Source organism: Centrocercus urophasianus, unplaced genomic scaffold, assembly GCF_019232065.1.
Source record: "Centrocercus urophasianus isolate 14NV4802_14NV808 unplaced genomic scaffold, USGS_Curo_1.0 seq_18, whole genome shotgun sequence".
NCBI classification, from domain to species: Eukaryota; Metazoa; Chordata; class Aves; order Galliformes; family Phasianidae; genus Centrocercus; species Centrocercus urophasianus.
In genome coordinates, this window is record NW_024884733.1 from 195,808 (window position 1) to 222,264 (window position 26,457).

Below are 26,457 nucleotides of genomic sequence, written 5' to 3' on the forward strand. Positions count from 1 at the left end.
TTAGTTGGGAAGTGTTGCATGGACAGAGCTTTCTGAGGACTCTGGGGCTGTAGCTAGATTCTCACCAGACTCAGGGCCCTGCAAAGCATGTGGAGGGGCAAGGAGGTGGAGGAAGGGCAATGATGGTCAGTCCTGGCAGCCCACAGAGTGTATCTTCTGGCCCTGTGCCTGAGACAAGAGCCCGATTACTTTGCCAGCCAAGCAGCCCTCATTCAGTGGGAGGTGGATAATATCCACTGCTTTTGGCTTTACGTAGGACATACTACCTTGTTCATCCCTGAATCCTTGCCATAGGCTCGTCAGGAGACTGCCAGACCCACAGCAGGACAGACTCCTGCATCCTTAGATCTGAAGTGGCAAAAAAGAAAGAAAAAACAAAACAACAAACCTATTCTTTCTAATGCCAATGGGCTTTACATCTTTACAGTCACTGAAAACACTACCTGAAACCATGCTTTCTTTTCTCTCTCTACTTTCAAATAGTTTTATTTTGTGGAAAACAAAACAAAACAAAACAAAACACCACCAACAAAAAAATACAAGCACAAAAAGCAGTTTCATATGGGTGATAAAGTTTTGTTTTGTTTTTAGCAGAGTAGGACACTGTTAAGTGACTACTAAATAATAAAGTCTGATCTTTAATGCATTATTGATTATGAATGTTAAACCAGGTTCCCATATATTTTTGTTTGAATCTGTTATCCATAATGAATATTTATTTCAACTAATTAAAGCAGATTTGATTGGTTAGCTAGAAGAAATAGATGGGTTTTACTTCTACTGCAGTTTGTTCAACTTTTGCTGTAACAGTTGCTCTAAAAGATTCTTGCAGATTTAGATAGCTTGGACAGTTGTGTGAATACATTGTGGCACCCCAGTAAGGGTGTTGCCTGGTATCTGCAGTGCCTGAACAACAGAGAGCGAAGTGCTGCTGTCAGAACTTACCCCAGAATCACTTCCATAGGGCCTTAAGGATCATCTAGTTCCAACCCCCTTTCCATATACAGGTTTACCACTCACCAGATCAGGCTGTCCAGGACCTCATTCACCTGGCTTTGAATGCCTGCAGGGACTGGGACATCCACATCTTCTCTGGGCAACATCTTCCTGTGCCTAACCACACTCTAAGTAAAAAATGTCTTCCTAACATCTAACCTAAATTTCCCCTCTTTTAGTTTAAAGCCATTCCCTCTTGTCCTATTTATTAGACCACATAAAAAGTCTGTCCACCTCCTGCTTGTACGCTCCCTTCAAGGACTGGAAGGCTGCAATTTGGTCTATCCAGAGCCTTCCCTCCTCCAAGCTAAAAAAGTCCAACTTCCTCCAGCTTACTCCTTACTTTGTAGGAGAGGTACTCCAGTCTTCTGATCATCATCTAGCCCAACCATGCCATCACAGGCATGCCCATTAAACCATGCCCCTAAGTGCCATATCTACCCTTTGTTTGAAAACCTCCAGGAATGGTTACTCCACGACTTCTCTGGGCAGCCTGTTCCAATGCCTGACCACTCTTTCTGAGACTAAATTTCCCCAAATCTCCAGCCTGAATCTCCCTGGCACAACTTGAGGCCATTACCTCCTTTCTTATCGCTGGTTACTTGGGAGAACAGACCAACCCCCTCAACAGACCAACCTCACTACAACCTCCTTTCAGGTCATGTAGAGAGCGATGAGGTCTCCCTTGAGCCTCTTCTTCTCCAAGCTGAACAATCCCATCTCCCTCAGCCATTCCGCAACAAGGCTTGTTCTCTAGGCTCCTCAGCAGCTTAGTTGCCCTTCTCTGGACATGTTCCAGGGCCTTGATATCTTTCTTTGTAGCGAAGGGCCCAAAACTAAACACAGCACTCAAGGTGTGGTTTCACCAGTACGGAGGTACAGTCACTTCCCCAGTCCTGCAGATGACACTAGTTCTGATAAAAGCCATGATGACAACGGCCTTCTGGGCCACCAGGGCAGACTGCTGGCTCTTGTTCAGCCAGCTGTCAACTAACATCCCTAGATTCTTTTCCAGCCACTCTTCCCAAGCCTGTAGCAATGCATGCAGTCGTTGTGATGAAAGTGTAGGACCCAGTACTTGGTCTTGTTGAAGCTCATCCCTTTGGCCTCAGCCCAGGGATCCAATCTGTCCAGATCCCTCCATAGGGCCTTCCTACCTTCAGGCAGATTAACACTTTCTCCCAGCTTGGTGTCATCTGCAAATTTACTGAAGGCACACTCAATGCCCTCATCCTGATCCTTAATAGAGATATTAAACAAGGTCAGCCCCACTACTGACTCCTTAGGAACACCCTCATGAGTCAGTTTTTTACCCAGAGAAAAGTGCACCTGTCCAGACCATGGGCTTCTAGCTTCTCCAACATAACATGCAGAGACAGTGCCAAAGTCTTTCTGAAGTCTAAGTGAACTGCATCTGCACATATGCGCTAGGGAAACCTGTGGCTTGTGGTCTCCAGCTTTTATAGCCGGAGGGCATGACCTAGCTTCTTCTGTTCAATCAGACGTTTATCTTGTTTTCTGCAGTGCCTGAACAAGCAAAACTCTGTGTGGCAGGACCCAGATGTTGTCAGAGAGACTGGAAGACCTGCCCAGTGCTCTGCACAGAACGCCTTTTCGTGTCTTCTCTAGAAACCATAGACTAGGGAAGTGAGTGCTCTTGGAAACACCAGAGAGGTTTTGGTTGAGCAACAACAAAATCAAGCTCAAAGCAGACCATTTTTAATGGAAAATTTTGGACTGGACCATTAGTGTAACAAAACCAGGAGACCTGAAAACAGGATTGAGCTGCCAAGTAATTTAATGATAAATACTGAATTAGCCCAGCTAGTTTTGCATTTTATGAGGGGAAGTCTTTTTTAACCCCTTCTCTTCGAAAGTTTTATTATTACACGAGCTCTGGCCCACTCATATTTAACTCATCTCTAACCCTCTGACCACAAGCACAAAGGTTCTGTGAATTACACTCTGAATGTTCAGAGTATCTCCATTACACCAACCAAGTGTGACTGTGGGGAATGTAGTCCTGTTGGCAGTAAATCTAGCTCTCTGGACACTCAGAGCATCTGGGAACTCAGACTTAGTTACTATTGGAGAGATGCCAACTCACAGCCTGGCAGGATTTTAAACGATTTGTCAATATTTATGGGTTTAAATGTGAAAACAGAAACTGCAGACTAAAAAAATCAGTAAAAAAATGATGAACTTATTAACTGAGTGAACTTGGTTTCTTCAAGTGCCAGAAAAACACATTTCACATGCCTTAGTGCTTGACTTAGTGCTGTCTTGGTGAAAAAATTAAAAGTGGGATATTTAATAATGTGAGAAATACTTAAATCAGCCAAATCTATATATAAAAAAAATAATAAGTTGAGATCAAAACTGTGAGCTAATTCTTGTAACACTGTCATGGGGAGGAAGACGGGTAATGGGAGAAACGTCATGTAGCTTTCATCGTAGACTGTATAGACAGATGCAGGGAGCTTGGACTTGCATTTGTTTCTAAACAAAATGAATTCTTGACTGGCTTAAATGGAGCAAAGCATATAACTCTGGAGAACTAAACACTTATTTTTATCTGCAGTTCCTAAGGTTAGCCTTCATTCCATACATCTGAAAATCAATTAGAAATACTCCCTTAAACAATAAGACAGCTTGGGAATTCATGCCATTTGCTAAGAACTTTGTTATTTCTATTTCCTCATTTATGACTGAGGAAGATGAGATCTCTTTCAAAACACATTTGTTAGAATACACCCATCAGCAGCTCTGTGCATTGAGAGGCCTTTCTGCTGTGATATGTGAATAGGATGCTGTACCATAATTAGCTTCTCCCAACAAATTAGGAACAGAAGATTTCATTCCAAGGTGTGAAATGCAGTATTTAAACTAATGGAATGCAAATCTGCAAACTGCATCCCGTAGGATAGCTTCTGGAGTGAGAGGAATTGCATGCTTGTTGATGTCACCTCTAACGATTCTGTCAGTGACTCCAAAACAAGCTTCAGTCTGCAGACTGAAGTGGCAGTGCAGCTGCCCTTTGTAGCAGAGGATGATGATACTTCTTTCAGTTGTAAGTCTGGAAATATTCCTGCTTGCCATCAAGAGACTGCAGAGCGATATTGCTATACTAATTCTGTTAGAAGTGTATTAAATATCTGATCTAAAATCTGAATATCTGATCCACAAATTGCTTACAATATTAAGATAATTGGGAATAGTGCTACATACTGAAAGCCGCTATTTGCATGATATAGGCTAAAACGTAATGGAAGTTTTGTAGATTCTCAGTTTCAACATCTATTGTAAATAACTTAAAAATATTAAATCAGGCACTCCCAATCCACATTCCAAAGGCTGTGTGCAGCCCAGCCCTGCCCATCCTGCAGTCCACAGCGCCGCACCATCATGGCAGTGGCTCTTCCCGTTGTGCCCCAGGTGTGCACCCAAACATCAGTGAGCAGTCAGCGCTGTGTCAGCTAAAACCAGGGCATGGTCAGGGCGCAGTGCAGTGCTATCTCCAGTCGTGGCAAATAACTGTATGCATTTTGATTTGTTGGCTAAACACAGTCCTGTGAACAGCAAAAAAATTCCAGCCTCACTTTCCATTGTGATAAAGGAATTTGAGAACAGGTTTCAAGAATGCAGAAAAAGTCCTGGTTTTGGTATATCTGTGACTCCATTTTCAGTCAACATAACTGCATTACACATTTTCGTGTACAGAGTTGCAATCACATTTTCAGATAAAAAATTGGATCGTGTCTCTTTCCTAATCTTTTTTAAGACCTATCTTACCAGAGAAAAATATCACTCAAATATCCTTCACTTCTCAATCACACTCTTTTCATGTCAATGCTTTTTGGCAGTAAGAACATTTGTGAACAACTGTTTTAAGGGATAAAGCATAGGAAGAGTAGAATTTCATCACAAATCTCTGACAAATACCTTGAGACCTCTCTGAGAATTACAGGGACTTCCACTGAACCAGGCTAATGGATTAGGTTCACAAAAACTGGGTCAGATATCCACTACTTTTCTGCTTTCGTTAGCCTCTTTTTAAATGTTTTAATCAAAATATATATTAAAAATAACGTTTGTTACTTATATACTTTAACTGTTATACATTTTAAATGTGGCTCAAGACACTTCAATCTATGTGGCAAGAGAAAAGGCTGGACACTCCTGAGACAACATAAATCTGCTAACAAATGCTAGATTTTATTTGCTCTGGGACAATTTTGGAAAAGCACACTCTAAACAAATCTTCCTCCTCCTCCCCAGAAAAGTGAAAAGTACACTCTCTGAATTTTCTTATTACCAGAATCTCTTTGTAAAATATTTGAATATAGACATTTTATCCCTGTGTGTTTGTGGGAAATTCTGCTTATAATTAAAAATTATTTCAACCTTAACTATGTAAAAAAATATTATATATATATATATACACATATATACATATAAAATAATTTCTAAAAATAAGATTATTATTTGTAATGCATTTTCAAAACATTCCACTCTGGTTAGCCAGCAGAGGGAGATAGCGTTCTTGCTTTCTAGCCTCAACCTGTTACTGTTATTTTCATAGTACAGCTCGGTTGCCTAATCGTGTTCAAAATCTCTTGAAAATCTTGACTTGAAATTATTGAAAGTAGCATAATTTTCAGCTATACAAATTTTAGAATATCTTTATAATTATGGTATAGGAGTTCTGCCTTTGTGAGGCCCCATCTGGAGTACTGCATCCATGTCCGGAGTCCCCAGTACAAGAAAGACAGGGAGCTGTTGGAGAGGGTCCAGAGGAGAGCCACAAAGATGATCAGGAGGCTGCAGCACCTCCTCTATGAAGACAGACTGAAGGAGCTGGGCTTGTTCAGCCTGGAGAAGAGAAGGCTGCGGGGTGACCTCATTGCAGCCTTTCAGTACCTCGAGGGAGCCTACAAACGGGAGGGGAATCAACTCTTTGAAAGGGTAGATTACAGCAGGACAAGGGGAAATGGTAATGGGAAGTTCTTTACAGAGAGAGTGGTGAGGTGCTGGAACAGCTGCCCAGAATGGCTGTGGATGCCCCATCCATCCCTGGAGGTGTTTAAGGCCAGGTTGGATGGGGCCCTGGGCAGCCTGGAGTGGTATGAAGTGTGGAAGTTGGTGACCCTGCGTGTGGCACGGGGGTTGGATCTTGATGATCCTTGAGGTCCCTTCCAACCCAAGCCATTCTATGATTCTATGATTGTATGACTATGTGAAAATCCCTGCTCAGCAGTCATATTGTTCAAGTGATGACAACAGTAGATGTGTTGTAACATCTACTCTGTCTGGTTATGTCTGGTTAGTCCTCTATTCAAATAAATTGGTGGAAGGTTTATAAGATTTAATGCACATTATTGTGCATTTCTTGGAGAAATCAAATGGCTGACTTGTGAGGCAGTTCTCCTCATCAAGTGCTGTATAGTGTTCCTGTGATGTGATCTGCTGCTCTCAGAACAGCAGTGAAACAATCTTTCAGTGCTTTATGCAACCCTAGCTCTTCCGGTCTTTGAAAACTTTCAAAAAGGACGTTCAGACAACAATACTGAAGTCCTTTCTAAAATCCTAACTAAAAAATCCAAATTAAAACTCAGAACTCTTACTCAGAACTCTTTCTTAGGAGCAAACTGAGCTGCCGTTCAGTATATTGATCTGATCTCCATGGTCTGGGAAAAGAGCTGCAGGTACTTGGGCTAGATGTGGCTGCCTATGGTCAGTGTAGATGTTTATTTAAAATGGTGTGATGAAGCCCATGCTGCCTCATGCACCATTTTTAACGTGCAGACACAAGTAAATTTGCATGAATACATGGCTATAGATAATATCTAGAGAGATATAGATAGATAATAGATAGATAATTCAGAATAGCAGAGAATTAGCATGTACTTCTTCAGTGCAGAAATTTAAATTCAGGAAAAGGATTTGTTGAGGAGCTGCTTTCATTCCTCATTTGTAAGCTGGGAATTAAAGAGCTGAGAATTACAGATTTTTTAAGGACACACTGGTGATATATGCACTGTATGTTGTGCTCAGAAAGGAGATTGACTGCCCTGCCCATTAGGAACAGGCCCCATACTTTTGTTTATTCTGTTTCTCCATTCGTTGTCTACTCTTTTTTTTTTTTTGTCTTCTTTTTTTTTTCCCACTTGAATGAGGAAATTGCACAGCACGTTGTAGCTTGGTCCTACTCTTGATACGTTATTGATAAAAGCTTTTATCAATATTGTATCAACAAAGCTTTCAGCCCAACATTTACTTCTATGTCCTAATCACAAGATGGCCTGTTTTATAAAGCAAATGTTTTATAATCAAAACCAAAACAATTTTATCTTGTGGATGAAAGATGATTCAGTTCTGCACCAGGGTGAAATGGTCTCTTGGCTGAGGCAGATATTTTATTAAACAAAATGTTCCAGTTGCTATTGCTATTTGCTCCTTGTATTGATATCTTTTGCTCTACGTCATGATATTCTGAAAGGTTTTGAGCTGTGAACCAAATATTTAAACTTCTGTAAAAGAGAAAGGAAGTTGAAAATGGCAAGAAATTATCTCCATTCAATTTTTTGCTTCATTACAAGATAGAACATGGGGTACTTTAAAAATCTCTGGTTTTTAAATTGGAAGCTGTCCATCATCTAGAAATGCTTGCAGAACATGTAGGATTGCTAGCACTTACCTGTCTGCTGCAATACTGCTGTAAAGCATTAATTATCCAAGACGTAAATAGTTCCAACATTTCTGGATGCAGACTGAGTTTTAAAAGAAAGCAGTAACCATAAGGTAATGGATGATGAGAATTCAGTCATAGATCCGAACAGTTCTGAATCCAGCTTCTGTCTGTGCCGATACCTGAAGGGCAGGAGTAAGGAATAAATACAGCCTTTAACTTGATTTCACATTCAAACAAATCTTTTGGAAAAGTGCAGATCTGAAACCTGCAGTTCTTCAAACTCTGTATTATTCACTACTCCATTCAAAAGCATCTATCCCTACAAGCAGGTGGTCATACTAGAATCCCAAGATTTGATTTCTTAACAAAAGCAGGTGGTTTCTAGACATGGATTTTGGAGAAAACCTACAATACATGACCCTTCTGAAGATCCAGAAGCCAGAAGTCAAACAAAACTTACACTTTTTATATTGTCATAAGTTTTATATTGTTGGCAAAGAAATCTTAAAGGAATATGTAAATCTACTGTGATAAAACAGTAATGTGGCAGGACAAAATGACTTGGTTGCAGAGAGGAAAGAGAAAAGCAGTGCTGACCATGCCCTCTCAGTTTGAGACCAGTTGCCTGGCTTGCAAAGCAGTGGTCACTGATTGGCAGAGGTCAGTGTTTACTTATCACTTGGAGTCTGAACCCTCATCATGTAATGCCATTCACATCACAAAATCTCCCCTGGGAGGCAGTGCTAGGCTTCTCATGGTCTTTGTGCGCAAATGTGAAGATTTTGCCATGTATAACCACAGACATGATCTTTAGCATTAGAAGCAGCTCTAGGGAGCAGCTACCTGGTTTCTTGCATACCTGCTAATTCCTTCAGTAGCATTCCTTTTTCTGGGATGGCATTTTAACTCCATCCCTTCCCAAGGCATCCTGAGTTCTGCCTGCATACTCTTTCAAAGTGCAGAGCTGGACACAATTTTAGAGCAGTGAGTATCATTGACAAATACAGCATACCTGTGATTAGAGTAAATATACATAAAATACAAAGCCAGGGTTAAAGACTGGCTAAGGAAACTGTCTGTGAACTGGACAGCTCTTACTATACAATATGTATACTTCTCACAGAGAGTGCCAACACCATATACCCAAAACAAACCGCAAAGATTCTCTCCTCCTCAGCAATTAATGAAGTCCAAAGAAAGCAAAAAGAAAAGGGGGGAGAGGCATGTGTGGAGTGATATGACTTGGAGAAGGAGGGGAAAAAAGGTTTTGATGTGTATGGACATCCAGAGGAAATCTTGTTAAACACTTGTGATAAAAGAACATGGAGTATCTAGGATACATGCAGAGCTTGCTGTCCTGAGAGATGTCGTGAGAATGAGCTTGGGTGAGTGCAGGCTTCTGAGAGCTGACCTTAGGATCCCAGCATCTGTCCTGGTGTAAGCAGCTTGCTCTGTAATTAGAGTAGCATCAGTGTTAAAAATGCTGGTATTCTGATATTCTTCAGATAAAAACTTCTGTTTTTGAAATGCATGCTTGTTTACTCTGCACTGGACTGAAACCAGCAACTGCCTCTGTGTAACCATTATTAGATAGTGGCATTTGTTAGCCGTATGTTGTAAAATGGAGCAGATTGAAACAAAGGCCCAAAAGGTGAGAAGTGCTTTATTTCCTTCCCAGTCTTCTGAACTTGTACATTTTTCCACAGTGAACAAATTTTAGGCTTTTTATACTTGAGACAGGCTAGAGAGAAAGGAGTCAAATTGCTGAGCACTTTGTTCCACCTCACCTTATGTACACTTACTCTGGACAGTTATTTATCTGCTTACCACGCGCAAGCACTTTGCTCACAAAGTGACAGTGTGTCAGTGTAGGAGGAAGGAACTGGAAAATTGGGTTCAGATCTTCTGCACAGCTACATTTTTCTGCACTACCAAACTGTGTAAACAAAATATCTAATTCCAGCCTCATATCAGGCATGAAAATACTGTTGAAGTTAGGTACGCTGGAAATGCTCAAAGCTAAGAACCAAACACCACAGACGTCCGTGACAGCAGAGCGCACAAGGGGACATGCAGAGCCAGGCTGCTGGCCCTGAGGCATACCATGGCGCACAGAGTCTGTCTGTCTGTCTGTCACCCCCCACCTAGGGCCCACACCCAGCCCTTGTGCCCAAGCACTCTGATCACAGTGCACTGCCATGATGCAGCCTAAACCTGGGCCATCAGGCAGAGGAGGACACAGTGATTTTCTTCTGCAGGTGGTTGTTTGGCGAGCTCTGGAAATCATGTCATTGGAGAAAGAAAGAAAGAAAGAAAGAGAATAATTTCTCTCACTGCAGGGCTCTCTTCCTGCAAATTTTAAAAGCTTGCTGTGAATAATGGTGTCAGAGCTTCCAAACCTCAAGAATACTTTATAGCGGAAAGTGTTAGGCAACTAAAATAAATATCATTTCCACCATTACAAAAGTGAGGTTTATTGTTCTTTGTGCTGTACTTTAAAACTCATGCTAAATGGCATATTTTTAGGGAGACAGCACTACGTGTCAAAGGGTTACTTTTTCGTAGAGATGCTGTATCAGTTTGTCCTAGGCTGTTTACATCAAAATGAGAAATAATTTAAGACAGAAGAACACAAAAGCCTTCTTAATCAGGAAAAATGAACAGAAATTCATCTTCAAGAAGGACTGAGTGAAATCTTTACATGTGAGTGCTGCCGGTCCTTGGAATGTTCAAAATACATATTCCCACTTTATGGCTCAGATGCATTTCTCCTCACAAGATCTGTGAATATTCTCACAAACCTAGCCTGAGTTTTTTTGTTAGCAGAGCGTAGATGAGGCGAGCTTTCCATGGTTTGGAGTTTTATTGTGAATGCTTTGCACAGCTCTGGCTCTGTGCTTTCTTCTCATGACATCAGTGAGGAGAAAGAATGTAAACATCTGTTTTTTATAATTCAATTCCAGGCTTATAACTTAATTAGGATAAGCAATGTTTCAACATGATTAATTTTCCAGTCACAATATGATGGTCTGAGTGCGCAGTTTCAGCAGCAGTTTATGGAATAGAGTAGAGGGGAGCTAATGAGATAAATCCCACTGCATTGCCTAACATTCCCCACCACACCAAACACGGTAGGAAGCCTCCTGCCTTGTTCCATGAAGGCCAGAGATGTGATGTTTCTCCTGCTCTTTGTGCTGCCCATAGCCTGCCTGGCTAGGGTGGCCACAGGGAGCCAGGTCGCAGCACCTGTTCACATGGTGCTGGGCTGCCACTGAGGAGCAGGTTTTCAGGAGAAGGTTATGTGCCTACTGGGATGAGGCCACATCTTCAAACAACTAAGCAGCTCTGAAAAAACTGGCCTTAAGTCTCCTTGCTGCTGGCCAGATGCAGAGTGGGGTTAAGCACTGTGCTATTTGCTCGCTTTCCGTCGTGTCCAGCCCAGTGGATGCCTGAAGCACCTGTGTCCTGGGGTCTGTGCTGCCCTATTCACTCATTACTTCAACACAGGTTCCATACACCAGGGGAATGTGCAGTCTGGACCAGGAGGTCCAGGTGCCGGGCAGCATTAGTGGAAACGTGACGGCAGCAAGAGATGACGGCATGTGGAGAAGAGCTTGCAGCCTCACGTTGAGGCATCCATACATCATCTATGTGCTCTTCTGCCCTAGGGCCTAGGGCCTAGGGCCGTGGCTGAGGCAACTCGGCCACCCGTGCCCCTCCCACAGGTGTAGGCACAGACCAGGCCTGGAAGGCAGCGTGCTGCCCCGGCCGCCCTGCTCCTGCCGGAGCTCACAGAATCACAGAATGGCCAGGGTGAGAAGGGACCTCAAGGATGATGAATCTCCAACCCCTCTGCCACATGCAGGGACACCAACCTCCACATTTGATACTGGTCCAGGTTGCCCAGGGCCCCATCCAACCTGGCCTTGAACACCTCCAGGGATGGACGGGGCATCCACAGCCTCTCTGGGCAGCTGTTCCAGCACCTCACCACGGCATCTCCGGCCTACTGACGGCGGCCTCGCTAGGGGCGGTGAGATGAGAGTCGGGGCCGCGGTGGGCAGGGAGGCGGGGCCGGGTGCCTGCTCCGATGTCGCGCCCCGCGGCTTAGCGGCGGCCCGGCCTTCTCCCTCGGGGCGGTGCTGCCCCAGCCCTGCCCGATAAAAGAAAGGCGGAGCGGGGCTGCCGCGGCGCTCAGACAAAAGCTGCGGCGCTTTCTGCGTTCCCCGCTGAGCGGAGCCCCTTCCCGCTGATCATGGCTCCCGGCGCGGTGCTGGGCGCCGTGCTGCTGCTGCTCGCCCTGAGCTCGCGCGCCGCGCCGGAGTCCGGTGCCGAGGCGGTCCCGGAGGGAGCCTCCACGCTGGCCTTCGTGTTCGACGTGACCGGCTCCATGTACGACGACTTGGTGCAAGTCATCGAGGGGGCGTCAAAGATTCTGGAGACGTCGCTGAAGCGGCCCAAGAGGCCGCTTTACAACTTCGCCCTGGTGCCGTTCCACGACCCAGGTAGGGGTCGGGCTCCGGCTCCGCCAGGCTGGAGGGTCCGCGGGCGGTTCCGAGGTACGCGCCCGGAGCGGAATGCTTGCCGAGAAGCCCCGGTGCTGGCTGGAGCGGCCGAAGGTACCGAGCCCTCGCGGCAAGCATCTGCGCCGGTGGGGCTCCCGAGTACCTTTCTATGGAAGTGCGTCCGTGAACTGAAACACCGCGGCGGCCGTTGTCTCCCGGTGCTCACGGCCCTTGTTCACGCGCGGCAGCTCGCACCGAAGCGGGCCGGCAGCAGGCGGGAGCTGTAGGGCTGGTTGTGGCGCTGCCCCGTCTCACCCGCTGCCGTTCCCGTTCCTGCCTGGGCCGCCGAGCCGTCCCGTGCCGAACGCACGGTGATACGCGAAGGAAGGCGGATCGACGTGCCCGGCCTGGTGCTGCGCTCGGCAAACGCCTTTTTTTCTTTCCTTGAGAAAGTGAATCAAAGAAAGGGGGATGAGAAGGCCCCTGAAAGTAACCTTTCTAGTTCTAGTTTCCGTGCTGTTTCTCAGAATATGACATTCCAGACAGAAGTTCCTGAGCGTTCTGTGCATGAATGTCGTCAGATGAGAAGCGATGCCCTCATTTCCTGCGCTGTGGGCACTTCTGCTTGATAGTTTGCTATTGTTAGATACATTTTGAACTAACTGTGTGAAGACTGAAGAAAACTTGTCTTTGCAGACTTTGTTTTGTTATCTGTACGTTTGTGTAGGTTCTCCTTCTGTCTTTTAAAAGTTGTATCAAAAAAGGTCCATTTATGTATCTTAACATTTGATATTGTCTTTGTTTTCCAGTTGTAATTTTTTTTTTTTTTTTTTTTACCATGGATGCCCTACTGAAAGGGACGTACTCCTTGTGTTAAAGCTGTTTGAAAGGAGTGTGTTTAAACTTCTGTCTTACTTTCTGAAAATTGTTTCTGTATATCTTTCTTAGCAGGAAGCCTGGCCTAGCAGCTTGAATTGTATGCTTGTGGCAGTTCAGAGTGTTGTAGTCTGTAGTCTGGTATCTTAGATCCACTGATGACCAAATCTAGGTTCTTCAGTAGAAATTGTAGGATGTACTGTTGTGACCACTGCTTCAACATCTTTTATGGACCTACAGGGGAGTAACTTTTCTCAAAAATCTCGATCAGAAATCCAGCTGTATCTTACTGGAGTGTGATGTTACACAAACGCTGTGTATTGGTGCTGTGTAGTGATGTGCGAATGTGCTGTGGTGGTCTACTCCCAAAGTAAGGACAGCTGGCACAAGGAAATTTTGTGTTAGAACTAAAATTAAAATTTCTGATACAGAAAATATTGCAGTTAGTCCAAGTAGGTGATAAAGGAAGACAAAAGTATGGAAATAGAGGAGCAGAGCACAGGCTTTCTCTTATGTGCACACTTCTGCCATGGAACAGATACATGTGAGTGGTGATGAGCAAGCTCCTCTGACCATAGCCTCTAGCTCTGCTCAGCTGTAATACTGCTTTTTGTCCTCAACTTGCATGGCTGAGACCCTGTGCCAGCTGGCATTTTAGTGCATTTCTAGGTGGGCAGCATCACCACCACTTCAGCACTGAACATTGATACCCAGAGTTTCTCCAGCACTGTGGGAGAGGGGCTTGTGACAGGGTGTGGCAGCAGCAGGTGGGTTTGAGAGTTCCTGGGGCATTTATTCCCTTCTCACCTTGGGAGCTGAGGGTCTGGTGGGCTTGCTGTGGCTCTGCTTGTCTGTGGGCAGCAGCTCTGCCTCGAGATGCTTGCTGGGTCTCCTTGCCCTCTTCAGCAGGTGAAACTGTTGGAAAGCTGTCTAATACCTGAACTAGCACTATTAATGGGTTGGCAAGGAGGAATAAACTGCTTGCTGATGAGGTTCCTGCAGGCAATTGTTTTGTGAATGTTTGCTGGGTGCTTGATAAAATTTTTATAGGACACAGAGAGATGTTGCCTCTGTTCTCTTTGATAAGAGTAAGTTCAGGGCAAAGAAAGTGATTCTCTCTGCTATATTCAAGCTCTTTCTACTTTGGCAGTTAAATGGGTTTCGTATTCACAGAATTGCAAGTGAAGAAGTGGACTGGCTAACAGGTCAATGTACAATTGTTCAGTGCTGTCTTGGATGTCTGAAGACCAGTGATAACCAGAACTGGGCAAAATCATAGAATCGTGGAATATCCTGGCTTGGAAGGGATCTGCTAGAATCACTGAGTTCCACTAATTGTTTAAGAGTTACTGTTACTGCTTATTTTACCACTGACAGTTTCAGTGGGAAAAATTCTTCCCCTAAGGCTCTAATCCCATCTCTTTGTTATTGTTACTGCTTCCAGGTTTTATGGTTGTTCTTATCAGCAGATTGACAATTTTCAGTATCATATAGTCAGGAACAACTCCGAGTCATTGAGGATAATATCTAAAGCACTTACCAGTATTTTTTCCATCTCTGAGATCCTGTGATAACTGTAGTGGGCATGTGTGTTTTGAGACCTACTGTTGTCACTGATAGAATCATTGTGGTGTTGCTAAAATCAATTAGCAATGGAGATTTTCTTCATCTTTTGGAAGAATTTATTGCTAAAAGTGTGGTCATGTGGTTTACATGTAGATGAAACAGAAGACACTACTGCCTGTGCCAGAAGCTCCCAAATCTGAGTATACTGTAATGTGGTGACAACACCCAAAAACTTACTAGAACATCACTTGAAATAATTGTTTGGTCTCAACTCTGTGTCCAGCCTTACAGGTACGCACAGTGGTAGCTATTCCTCCCAAATCTTGAATCCTTTCTCTCAAGGGCAATAAATTTTATCCCTGTTTTTGCTGGAAGATGCAATGGAGATTTCATTATCTTCTGCTTTGCATTATGAATTATTTTTCATGTTGCATCTGAAATAGCTGCATGCTGAACTCGCATAGAAGTGACTTGTTCTGTTTTGCTTTGCTGTTTCCAGCTCCAGGCGGTGCCAATAAGTGAAAAGTTCTGTAGCTCATTAGTAACACATCCCAGTGTTATTTTGTACCAAAAATTATCCCAGACATAGAGGCCTGCTGTTTGGAAGTGTGTGCCTGTTCTCTGTAGCTTCTGGAATTCACATAGAACATACCTTCTCTAGAAGCAAGATGTCCTGTGTTGTGTTCTTTCTCAGAAAGACATAGCTATAAAGTGCCACTATTATTCAACAACAATTTTTCAACAATTATTCAACATTCAAGGTGTGCAACAACATAACATGTCATTGTACAGACTTTAAATACATAGAATAACATGAAGCTCTGCACAGCAAGATCTGCCCCTGTCCCTGTTGATAGCTGCTGCCCCATTATTTCTAACTATTTACTGGTTGATTTTGAAGTACTGTGCAGACCTGAAACAGGCTGGAAAGCAGTCGAGACTGTGAGGTAGAAAACTAGCTAGGAGTGGCTGGTGCAGCACTTCAGACTGGGTGGCGCGAGCCCTGTGAAGGGCGCCTGGAAGGAGCAGGTGCTGCAGCCTGTGGCATCTGGGGGAGTGTTGCTGAAGTGGGCAGTGGTGGATGCCCAGCTGGAGGTTGCTGCAAGCAAAGCAGAGACCATCAGTGAGAGCTGATATACAGCCTTCAGACTTGTTTTCTGCTGCTTCCTCTGCTTTCTCTGGCTTCATCTCAAAGCGACAGCAATTGGTACTTCCACACTATGTCATATACAGAAGCTGGATTAATTTTGCTGATGCCAGTGATTTTTTGGCAGCAGGCAACACTGTGGGTGTTGGTAGAAGCTGCATGGTATGGAACCCAAACAGAAATTTCTGATATGAACAGCTGCTGAATTGGTTTATATGCTCATAAATCAAATTTCTAATAACTTTTAAGAAGAAGAGATTTGATGTAGATCTTCCATGCTTTTAAATTATGAGTAAAGGTGTCTGCACCACTGCTCAAGCTGGATACAGCCTGTCTTTCTCATCTAGAGACAACAGTTATTTTCAGAGAATGCACAGAAACTAAATGAATAAGGAGGTGTAAGCATTATATACACCTGTGTTACTGTAACTGAGGCCATAATCATTGTAAGGTGAATCTTCAGTGATATGTGCAGATTAATTGATGACGCAGGCCTAGGAGGCATAGGGAGCCTTCACTAAAGAGAGGAACTGAAGTTCTCAGAAGAGAAGGACCAAAAAAGTCACCTGAGAGGCTGTGATCCCCAGTCCATCTCCTTGGGGTTCTTCATCACCTGACAGCACCAGCTAAGTTTGAAGCAGGCACAGGACATGTCCTGATGGCTTCTGAACACCCTGTCTTGCATGATGGGGCATGGAGCCGTGCTGCAGCAGGAGCAGTGTCATCTGCAATTGGAGGGACAGAGTTGGTGGGGCTGGATCCAGCTGTCTGCTGAAGGGTGGGTTTGCACTGGACTGGCTTTGTTACATGCTTGTGACGTTCCTCATCCTGCTATACCTGATGGTAGCAGCCTTGAAGTGGCTTGCGGAAAATCAAACTCCGTAACAACAAAGTAGTTATAAAGCAGGTATATCTTTTTATTACAGCACACATTAATACACATTTGATACACAAGCTGTGAAGAGTTGCTTTAGCCAGACGAAGTTCAATATCCAACTGGTTAATTTGTTCCACAGTTCTATAAATCCAAATGAAGTATCATCCACCTTTATTTGTTTCCATAGTTTATGCATATCTGTTTCTATTCTTTGAGTTTCGTCAATATATGCACAGCAGCTTTGATTGATTATAGTGCACATCCCTCCTTCTTTGACCGTCAGAAGATCAGGAGCCATTCTATTCTGCAATACTACTTAACTAAGAGAGGATACCTTTTTCTGCAATCTGAGTATAGCATCCATAGTTGAGTTCTCGATATTCTCTAATGTAGCTGATATGCCTTTTCTAGTTTACTTACTCCTAGACTAGGAATAAACCATCTAATAAAACTGTGAAACCTAGAAGGCCTGTCCATAAAGGTTATTTCCCTTTTACCCTTTTCCAAGAGGTTCTCAGTATCCCTGCGGGAGGAGCTGTTCTATTGAAGTGCTAAGTATCCTCCTTCACAAGTGTCTTACATTGCGTCCTGTCTATACTTGCATACTGAATTTAGGTTCTTTTTCTTATTGTTGTGATTTTATTTGCACACCTATGCATACTTCCTGCTCCACCCAATAGTGTCCGATTGGTGGAGGGAATCCCACAGTGGGGGATTATTTCTTGGTAAGGCTGTACATATCCAACAATCAGTAATGTTTAGGCTAGCCACTACTCCTTTAATGATGTTTAAATAGGTATTTTTATGACAGGCTAAAGCAAGTCTTATATAATACATGCAACCTAAAAAAATATTCTAAACATATTGTCTCTTAATCCTTAGCTTTAGTGGTCTGGTCTTCTTAATAGTCCTCTAGAGTTGAGATGTCTTCTTAACTTGTGTATAATGGATCCACAACGCTTGCTCTTTTATCTTCACTGTGGTGCGGGATGTCAATAAAACCAGGAATGGTCCTTCCCACTTGGGCTCCAGTAATGAATCTGAGAGGGTTTTAACATATATGTAATCTCCTGGTGCAATATTGTGTATAGGTTTGTCTAGGCCCCTGGCTCTAGTTCTCAGGACCCTCTTTTTGATCTCTCTAAACTGTCTCTGGAGGCTAATGACATACTGTGTTAACATCTCCTCTCCTACTTGGTCTGAAATCCCCTTCTGTAGAGAATAAGGTCTTCCATATTTCAAATGGGCTTAGCTCTTCTTTTACTCTGGGTTTCGTTCTAATTCTTAGAAGAGATATGGGTAAGGCCTGGGGCTATGGTATACTTGCCTCTTGTCCTAGCTTAATGATTTGTAACTTGATTAGATGATTCATCTTTTCTACCTGGCCACTAGATTGTGGCCCATAAGGAGTGTGTAACTGCCAATCTATCCCCAACAGGTTACTTATCCGTTGTACTACTCTAGTAACAAAATGAGGTCCCTGGCCTAAGGAGATCGTAGCAGGAACTCCAATCTTGGGGTGATTTCTTGTATCAACATTTTTGTTACTTCCAATGCTTTATTAGTTTTGCAAGGGAATGCCTCCAGCCACCCTGAAAAGATATCAGTTAATACTAGCATATATTGGTACGCCCTTTTCTTGGGAGTTCCAAAAAATCAACCTGCCACTGCTGTCTGGGAAAATTTCCCTTCCCTATTTGTCCCAATAGGACCTTGGGGCCTGTTCTAGGATTATTCTGTAAACAAATCTCACATTGCTGTGTTACCTGTTCAGTGGTGGTATATAAATTCCAAGCCACGATCCCTTGGCTCAGGTATTTATACAGGGCCTTGGTTCCCCAGTAAGTTTTCCTGTGATCAGCCATATTATGGCCCATATAGGGAAGTGGGAACTATTATTTTATTCTGTATCCTAATCCACCCTCCTTCTCTCACCTGCCCTCCTAAGTCCTCTATCAATTTTTGATCTTCTCTTGAATACCTTGGTTTACTTTCTATTTGAATTTTACCATCTGCAACCAAAGCCTGCACTTCTATGTCCTTCGTTTCTGCCACTCTTTTTGCTTCTCGGTCAGCTGATGTGTTGCCCACTTTTTGGTTGTTTCTCCCTTCTGGTGGGTTTTACAATACATGATAGCCATCTTCTCACGTAGTTGTACCACTTCTAGAAATCTCAAAATTTCTTGAGCATGTTTAATTTGCTTTCCGTGAGCAGATAATAGTCCTGTCTCCTTCCATATTGCTCTATGGGCATGTACAACACAAAAGGCATATTTTGAATCCATCCATATGTTTATCCTCTTCCCTTTGGCTAGCTCTAATGCTCTGGTTAATGCAATAATCTCTGCCTTTTGTGCCAGTGTGTTGGGTGCAAGGGCTCTGGATTCTATCACCTATCTGTGGTAGTCACAGCATACCTGGCCTTGTGTATTCCTTGCCAAATGTAACTGCTACCATCTGTATATCAAGAGTCCTCCACATCCTCCAATGGCTCTTCCTTCAAATCTGGTCGACTAGAGTATACTGCCTTAATAATCTCCAAGCAGTCATGAGTTGCCAGTTCTCCCAAAGTTCCACTAAGAAACGATGCTGGGTTGATAATGTTAGTTGCTCTATCAGAATAGCTTGATACTTGAGAAATCTTTGTGGTGAGAGCCAATGCCCTCCTTTTGCTTCCAATACTGTGGACACTGTGTGAGATACAAACACTGTGATTTTCTGGCCTAACGTGATCGCTTACTTTGTCTGGGATCCCAGCAGGAGTAGTGATCAGTGCTAAACTAAGCACCTCTATTAACTGATCATCTTCTACCTTAAGTTCCAATTTTCCTTCCCTAAAGTTTATTTCAGCTTTCAGTTGTTCTACTAAATGGTACACAAGTAAAGGCTTTGGTGAATTTGCATGTACAAAAATTTGTGTATCCCAACCTGTTTACCTATAAGCCTTCTCACTCGGGCCCATGGCTTCCCTTCATCACTTCAGAGAGGAAGAGTAAGTTGCTTCAGCCTCTACCAAAAATTCCACACTTTGCTGCAATTCCTTCCCTAGCTTAATTTTCCCCACTCTTAACTGTTATTGCCAAATCCACTGCCTCTGTTTGCACTAACTGCTTTCTTGTTCAATGGGGGCAGAACCCTCCAGTAATCTTCCTGCCCCCACCCAGCTCTTTCTGAGGAGATATGGGTCCTAGAGCCATGCTCTCAATTCCTCTCCGAAGGCTTTCCGTGCTAACTCTGGGATACCAGAGTTATATCTCTGCAGATGAAGTCTATTCTCACTTCCAGTGTCTCATTTCGCAAAAACATTAACTACAAAAGAGTACCATCTGAAGGCCGTTTTTCACCACCTTCCAACCACCACTGATTGCTATGTTTAATTAAAGTTTCTTTGCTCATGGGGCCCCCAGGCTTTCCAGCAATATCTCAAGTGAGGTTTGCCTGGGAACTTCCTTTCCTTATGCTTCCCCATACTAAGTTTAATTGATTCTTTGTTGTTCCCCAAGTCCATAATTTATAGCTAGTATATTAATTTGACCAAATACGTATTCCTCTTTAAACCCAAGTCCACAACCCCAACCAAAATGCTAGTTTCCTCTATTCCACTGTAATTTCTGGACAGTATTACAGGTCAAGTCTCTGATAACAAATACGGGATTGCAACTATTTTTGGCGTGAAAAAAACATCCAGTTATAGTCAATTCTCACATTCACACCTCTCACACCTTGGATCCAATATTTAGCATTCACACTATATAGCAGTTGCTTATAAAGTCTCCATTGCTGGATAATGGAGTCTGCTTACTTCCCCAGGGCATGGAAACACCGAATTCCCTGGGCAAGAACAATAATCAATGTCCCCTAGCAATGAGAGCGCTTGTGTTACAAACGGAATTCCACAAACAATAATTTTATAACAGAAACACTTAACAATCAAAAAGATAACAACAGTGACAAACACAGTTCTTATTAAAACCAGTTCAGACATTTACTCATTACATAGATCCTACGAGGCCTCTTCCTGGCAGGTAAACTGCAACTTTAAACTATGGATCCTATACGCCTTTTGTAGCTATGATTTTTCCAAAGTATTACAAAGCTCACATTCCTGAGTGCATTATAACCTTGCTCTCAGGATGCCTTGCGAGGTTTTACCTGAGAGGTTCTTGGAATTCTCAAGATACCTCCCTAATTGGGTCCCCACTTCCTGAGGGAGGGGTATACTCCCACCCGATTGTGATCTCCCAACCTATGCCTGCAGGTCCGCCCTGAGGGGGAGCACCTTTGCTCCTTCCCCCCCACATAGGACGTCTCCTTATGACTTCTGTTCCCCTGTACTTACAGTATACCTTGTTTGCATCCAGGGTTCTTTCTTTGCTCTGTGGTGGCAGGTACGAGTGGTGGAGCCTCTCTGACAATCCTTGGGGCATGTCTAAAGGGTCTCCATCCTGGTCAGTCCTGCAGAACAATGAAGGATGCTCCTACCTGGCTCGCCAAATTGACTTGTGGAAAATCAAACTCCATTAGCCACAAAGTGGTTATAATGCAGGTATATATTTTTATTACAGCACTGTGTGCACACGCTGGCTGCAGTGGGAGTAGCTCCTCCTAGCCTGCACACCAAAAGGTGACAGTTTGATGATATTTATAGAGACAAGTCATACTTACGCAAGAATAGGAGGGGATATTACAATTGGTTCCAAGAAGTTATTATAATATTCTCCACACCGATTGCTGAGTTATTGTGACTTGCAGGTTTTGTTCCTTGCTGTAGTGGCACAGTGTACACCAATAAGTGAGCATGCTGGAGCAGCGCAAGAGGGATAAGGCTGCATTCCTCAGCTCACTTCCCTGCCTTCTCCAGGCTGTTGCTAGGAGAGGTTAGTCAACCCCCCTTTTCTCATCTCTCCCTATAAGGTCTGTTTTGCCTTTGTTTGCTTTACACCTCCTAGCCTAGTTCATAATTAAGCAAAATGCCATTCTGAAACAATTCTAAAGTAGTATGTTCAACATCAGAAGCTGTTCTGACACTGCCATGTGGTCCTTTTCTGACCTGCTCTTGGTGCTGCGTGTGTGTCAGAGGCTGCTCTGAATCCTTACAAGAGGAGATTCAACTCAGATCTTGAGGATCTGGGTAAGCTGGATTCATGAGTATGGAAAAGGAACTTTCCAGAATTAACTTCATTTAGATAATGGGTTTTTAATGTGGCCTGAAGAATGCCAGGAGGAACCCTTGGAATGATGAAAGTCCGCAGATACCAGTTAGTGTGTATTTTGCAGTCAGTGATTTGATTCCTGGCATATGCTGCGGACATTGGTTTTGAAGGAGATGCATGCATCAGAGAAAAAAATATTGGGAACATATGTACTTCAGTTCGGAAATGACAAAACAGTATCTGTGTTGAAAGAGACTGATGGTGTGTTACTTAGTTGTCTCACCATGCCTTGACAACCAACAGTTTTGTTAGAAGAAATAGGATGGATTTAATGACGTGCTTTGGGCTGACTGCTACATATGCTTTCTTTACTACTACCAGTGTGAATAGCTTTTACCCCTTTATTGCATTGTTGAATATAACTCAGTTTTTGTAACCTAGCCAGTGTTTAGAGTCTCTGTTATGTCTTCTGCTTTTAAACCCAATCTATTAGATTTTTCAGGTTTGCCTCTTTTAAGTCCATGTTATACCACTGTTATTGGGCAGACTTGAGGCCCACACTTTGCTTTTTACACTTCTGTGTAGAGATAATTGCAATGTTTTATTTGGAGTTGAGATCAGGGGTTTTGGTCAAGCATATTCCTTTGTGGTGGTTAACTTCTCTTGTTGCTTATACAAGAACATGTGCAAACTGTTCTTTGGTAACCTATCTGAACATTGCTTCTGATGCTGTCCTTCCAGAAGAGGAGCGCAGTGCCTTGGTGTTCCTGATGCTCTGGCATGGGACCATGTTGCGTCAAGATGTGTGGAGCCATCTGGTAAACAGGCGCTGTCTGCTCTCACTGACTGCAGAGGGAACTGGCAAGTTCAGCTGAAGCCCCCAAGTTCAGTAGAAATCCCCAAGTATCACAGAACTGTAGAATCGTTTGGTTGGAAAGGGCCTGTAGAGGTCTGTAGTCTGACTCTGCTGCAGTGAGCAGGAACATCTGATCTCCTTCTATAACCAGGTGATTTGCCTAGTGGATGAGGGAAAGGTTATTTACATAGTCTGCCTAGACTTTAGTATAACCTTTGACACTGTCACCCATAGTGCTCTGCAGAAGCTGCGACCCATGGCTTGGATAGGTACACTCTTTACTGGGTGAAGAACTGGCTGGAGGGCTGGGCCCAGAAGTGGTGTTGAATCCAGCTGGCAACCAGTCACAAGTGATATTCCCCAGAGATTGATACCGGGGCCTGTGATGTTCTGAACAAGCGTATTGAGTGCACTTTCAGTAAGACTGCAAATGACACAAAGTTGGGAGGAAACATTGATCTGCCTGAGGTAGTAAGGCCCTACAGGGAATCTAGACAGGCTGGATCAGTAGGCTAAGGCCAATGGGATGAGCTTCAACAAGATCAAGTGCCGGGTCCTGCACTTTGGTCACAACATCTACTTGCATTGCTACAGGCCTGGGGAAGAGTGTCTGGAAGGCTGTGTGGTGGAAAAGATCAGTTGACAACTGGCTGAACAAGAGCCACCAGTCTGCCCTGGTGGCCAAGAAGGCTTTTTTTACATTGTGGCTTTTATCAGAAATAGTGTCATCCGCAGGACTGGGGAAGTGATTGTACCTCTGTACTCAACTCTGGTGAGTCTGCACCTTGAGTGCTGTGTTCACTTTTGAGCCCGTTGCTATAAGAAAATTGAGGCCCTGGAGTGTGTCCAGAGAAGGGCAACAAAGCTGCTGAAGGGTCTGGAGAACAAGGCTTGCTGTGGAGTGGCTGGGAGGGAGATGGGATTGTTTAGTCTGGAGAAGAGGAGGCTCAGTGTAGCCCTCATCGCTCTCTACAACAATCTGAAGGGAGGTTGAGATGAGGTGGGAGATGGCACTTTTCTCAGGAAGAGTGGTGAGATATTGGAGCAGGCTGCCCAGGGAAGTGATGGAGTCATCATTCCTGGCAGTTTTCAAGAAGGTGGATGTGACAATGAATGACATGGTTTAATGGGTGTGGTGGTGGTGGGTTGAATTTTGGACTAGACTATCTTAGTGTCCTTTTCCAATTGTAATGATTCTATGGTCTACAGCTAGATTAGGTTCCTCAGAGCCTCGACCTTGAATATCTTCAGGGATGGGGCATCTACCACCTCTCTGGGCAACTTGTTCCTGTGCTCCAGGAGCACTGACTGGAATTATGCATTAGGAATGAATTCAAGTGGGGGGCTCTCTGCTTTCTGCCACATTCCACACAGATGCCATATGTGATGAGCCCAGCCCATGTAGGGAATGGGTTGTGGCCCACTGTGGTGTCCTTGCTGGTTCTGATTTGGGCTATCCATTGTGATTATTGGCATGAAGATGGATGTGGGTGGGCACGAAAGTGTTGCCAGCATCTCAGAGACCATTTTTTTAATTACTTTTCCCCATTTTTTTTCCCCCGCTTTCACTGTCTGGTGGGTATGTTCCACTCTTACAAAAGCAGAACCACCATGCTTGCTGAGAAGCCTCATGTGGTAAGGTGCTTTGAGCTAACACTGCATGGTGCTGAGGCAGCTCCAGCGTGGACCCAGGGTCTTGGTGAGGTGGCTCTGCAGAGCAATGCAAGTATCTCATCAGTAGCTCATCACAGCATGGCTTGTTGGAGTGCCTCACACACCCTGCCCTGGGCTGTCAGCAGCTCCACACCTGGGTGCTGGCTCAGCAACTTTTTGTGCAAATGGGAGTAGTGCTGGCAGTCTGTGACCAATAGGATCCTTGGGGATGAGCCACAGGTGGGGGTTGCAATGTGTGTTGTTAGCGTGTATGACAAATGTAAACAGGCCATGTGTACTTATGAGGAGCTGCTTTTTGTTTGTCCCATGTCCTCTTCCGTGGATTTCCTCTGGCATCCCTCTGGCAGTGACACTGTGTGCTGTTTTCCAGCATGGCTCAAATTGAAGCCCTTTTCCTAAAATGTACTCAACCACAGATTTCAGTCTGCAAAGCATTACTGGTAAAATATATGTATTTGAAAGTGATATGTTCCCAAACACCAAGACAACAAGCTGCATACATCACATACAGTGAAAGTTAATTGAAAGCGTTGAATTTATTTTCACTAACATATTCCTTTAAGCTCTTGTAGCAGCCTCGTCTGCTCAGTTTAGAACACTGGCAGTGTGCTCTCAGTAATATATAAGTTGGTGTGATATTAAGTACAAGGAAACAGGCATGTGTTCAGAGCAGGTGTATAATAGAACAGGTCTCCCAAAGTAAGTTTGGAGGTGTGAGCATTGTGCAAGGAGGCTTTTAGGCTGCTCCTTGGAAGTGACTGTGTGAGCTGGCTGTTGGGGCAGACAGCTGGCTCCTTATGATGCCTGCTGTAGGGCTGAAATTCAGAGGGAGTAAGCTTTATCCTGATATTTCTGTACTCCTCATGGTGCTTTCTTGCTCTGCTGTTTTTCCAGCCACTGGAATACAAAATACAAAGATGGCTTTAGAAGACAATTTCTTGCAGCTTGGCGTAAAGTAGAACCAAACTCTTAATATCAGCTTTATAGGTCTGAAAAAAATTGCAGTCAGCAGTGCTCTTCAGACACCACACTGGCACACAGCTGGATGTAACTGAAGGCAGAATGGGACCTCAGGTTTTTGGACTGGAAAATCTCTGCTGAAGTGCAGTGACTGGGGGTGGATTTGTGTAATTAAATGGAGATGAAGGAATGCCTTGTGTGGCTGCAGCCCTGGCTCAACGTCTGCTCTGTTCACTCAGGACAGCAGCTCTAATCTGTGCCCATAGGTAACTGCTGGATCCCTGCCATCTTGTTTAAATTACATTCATAGCCTGAGGGGGAAGCATTGTAATTTTCATGCTGTGGACACTGGTTTATTTTCACGAGCTGAGGTTAAGTGTCTCTGGGGCTGCTGAATATCATTGAACCATTTCCTGAGTTCTCTTAAACTACACAATGGTATGTCCAAGTCTGTTTTCCAAAGGAGCGTTTTGTTTAGTTAGCCACGTCTTGGTATAGTTCACTGAACTGGTATGCTTTTGCACATGGAATTTATTGAGGAGCAGAAGAAGAGGAAGAGAGTTGTGAAGGAAAAAATGAAGTGCTTTGGAACAGCTAGGAAGACTGATTTGTTTTATGTCCCTATGCTGACTCAGGCTTTAAGCAAACCTTCTAGGAGATCACAACTTTGCAAATCTGGTGCCAGAGCTGGCTTTTTGGACTGTAAGTAGATGAAATGGCTAGGCACGCACATGGGCTCTGGTACACGTCTAATGGCTGGAGCAGCCAGCCAGGGACTGAACTCTGCCAGCCATTAGGCAAATCTCGCTGCATTTTGGCTCTTCATTTCACTGTTTGTATTACTCAGCCCCTTCATACCACCACTACAGTGGCAGAGATCTCATGCTGGAGCGTTCCTGCTGGCTACTGCCTTTTGCTGGAGCAGTAAGAGTGTTGCTTGGCCTGGTGGGTCTGGGGCGAGCTGTGGCCATACTGAGGGAGACTGGTTGGGGCTGCATCCTGCTTGTGCTCCCATGGTGAGCATGGGATGTAAGCAAGGATGCTTCCAATGCACTGCTTAAAAAAAGTATGTCCTGATGTCCTGGGGCATTTGAGATGAGAGGTTTATTTTATTTTATTTTATTTTATTTTATTTTATTTTATTTTATTTTATTTT

At 43.9% G+C, this 26,457-nt stretch overlaps 1 protein-coding gene across 1 annotated transcript in view; it reads left to right on the forward strand.

Annotated features, from left to right (window-relative positions):
- The first annotated feature begins 11,942 nt into the window (after window positions 1–11,942).
- HMCN1 (hemicentin 1) overlaps window positions 11,943–26,457 on the forward strand; it is a 183,958-nt gene continuing 169,443 nt past the window's right edge. Inside the window, exon 1 of the mRNA XM_042819403.1 lies at window positions 11,943–12,192. Coding sequence (XP_042675337.1) covers window positions 11,943–12,192 — 250 coding nt within the window. The remainder of the gene's footprint in view (window positions 12,193–26,457) is intronic.